The sequence below is a fragment of the Capsicum annuum genome, unplaced genomic scaffold, assembly GCF_002878395.1.
Source record: "Capsicum annuum cultivar UCD-10X-F1 unplaced genomic scaffold, UCD10Xv1.1 ctg39984, whole genome shotgun sequence".
Classification (NCBI taxonomy): domain Eukaryota; kingdom Viridiplantae; phylum Streptophyta; class Magnoliopsida; order Solanales; family Solanaceae; genus Capsicum; species Capsicum annuum.
The window spans coordinates 602-1413 of NW_025847243.1; the positions used below are offsets into that span (position 1 = coordinate 602).

General features: G+C 40.4%; 1 protein-coding gene across 1 annotated transcript; it reads left to right on the plus strand.

Moving 5' to 3' along the window:
• The first annotated feature begins 278 nt into the window (after nucleotides 1-278).
• Nucleotides 279-773, plus strand: LOC124891705 (protein Ycf2-like). The gene has a single exon (XM_047403375.1). It carries the CDS (start codon nucleotides 279-281, stop codon nucleotides 771-773), a length of 495 nt encoding a protein of 164 aa, XP_047259331.1.
• The last annotated feature ends 39 nt before the right edge of the window (nucleotides 774-812 follow it).

An 812-nucleotide genomic window follows, 5' to 3' on the forward strand; every position in this document is an offset into this window, starting at 1 on the left:
CCAATGAGGTCCTATCGATTAGTATTACACAGAAGAAATCAATTATAGACACTAATACAATTAGATCCGCTCTTCATAGAAAAACTTAGAATTTGCGATCCCAGGTAAGATCGGTTAAAGATCATGGAATCCTTTTCTATCAGATAGGAAGGGCTGTAGCACAAAATTTACTTCTATGTAATTGCCCCATAGATCCTATATCTATCTATATGAAGAAGAAATCATGTAACGAAGGGGATTCTTATTTGTACAAATGGTACTTCTAGCTTGGAACGAGCATGAAGAGATTAACGATACTTCTTTATCTTTTGAGTTGTTCTGCCGGATCGGTCATTCAAGATCTTTGGTCTTTATTCGGACCCGATGAAAAAAATAGGATCACTTCTTATGGACTCATTGAGAATGATTCTGATCTAGTTCATGGCCTATTAGAAGTAGAAGGTGCTCTGGTGGGATCTTCACGGACAGAAAAAGATTGCAGTCAGTTTGATAATGATCGAGTGACATTGCTTCTTCGGCCTGAACCGAGGAGTCCCTTAGATATGATGCAAAAGGGCTCTTGGTCTATCCTTGATCAGAGATTTCTCTATGAAATGGAGTTTGAAGAAGGGGAGGGAGAAGGAGCCCTTGACCCACAGGAGGATTTATTCAATCACATAGTTTGGGTTCCTAGAATATGGAGCCTTTGGGGCTTTCTATTAATTGTATCGAAAGGCCCAATGAATTGGGATTTCCCTATTGGTCCAGGTCATTTCGGGACAAGCGGATCATAAATGATCCGCTTGTCCCGAAATGACCTGGACCAATAGGGA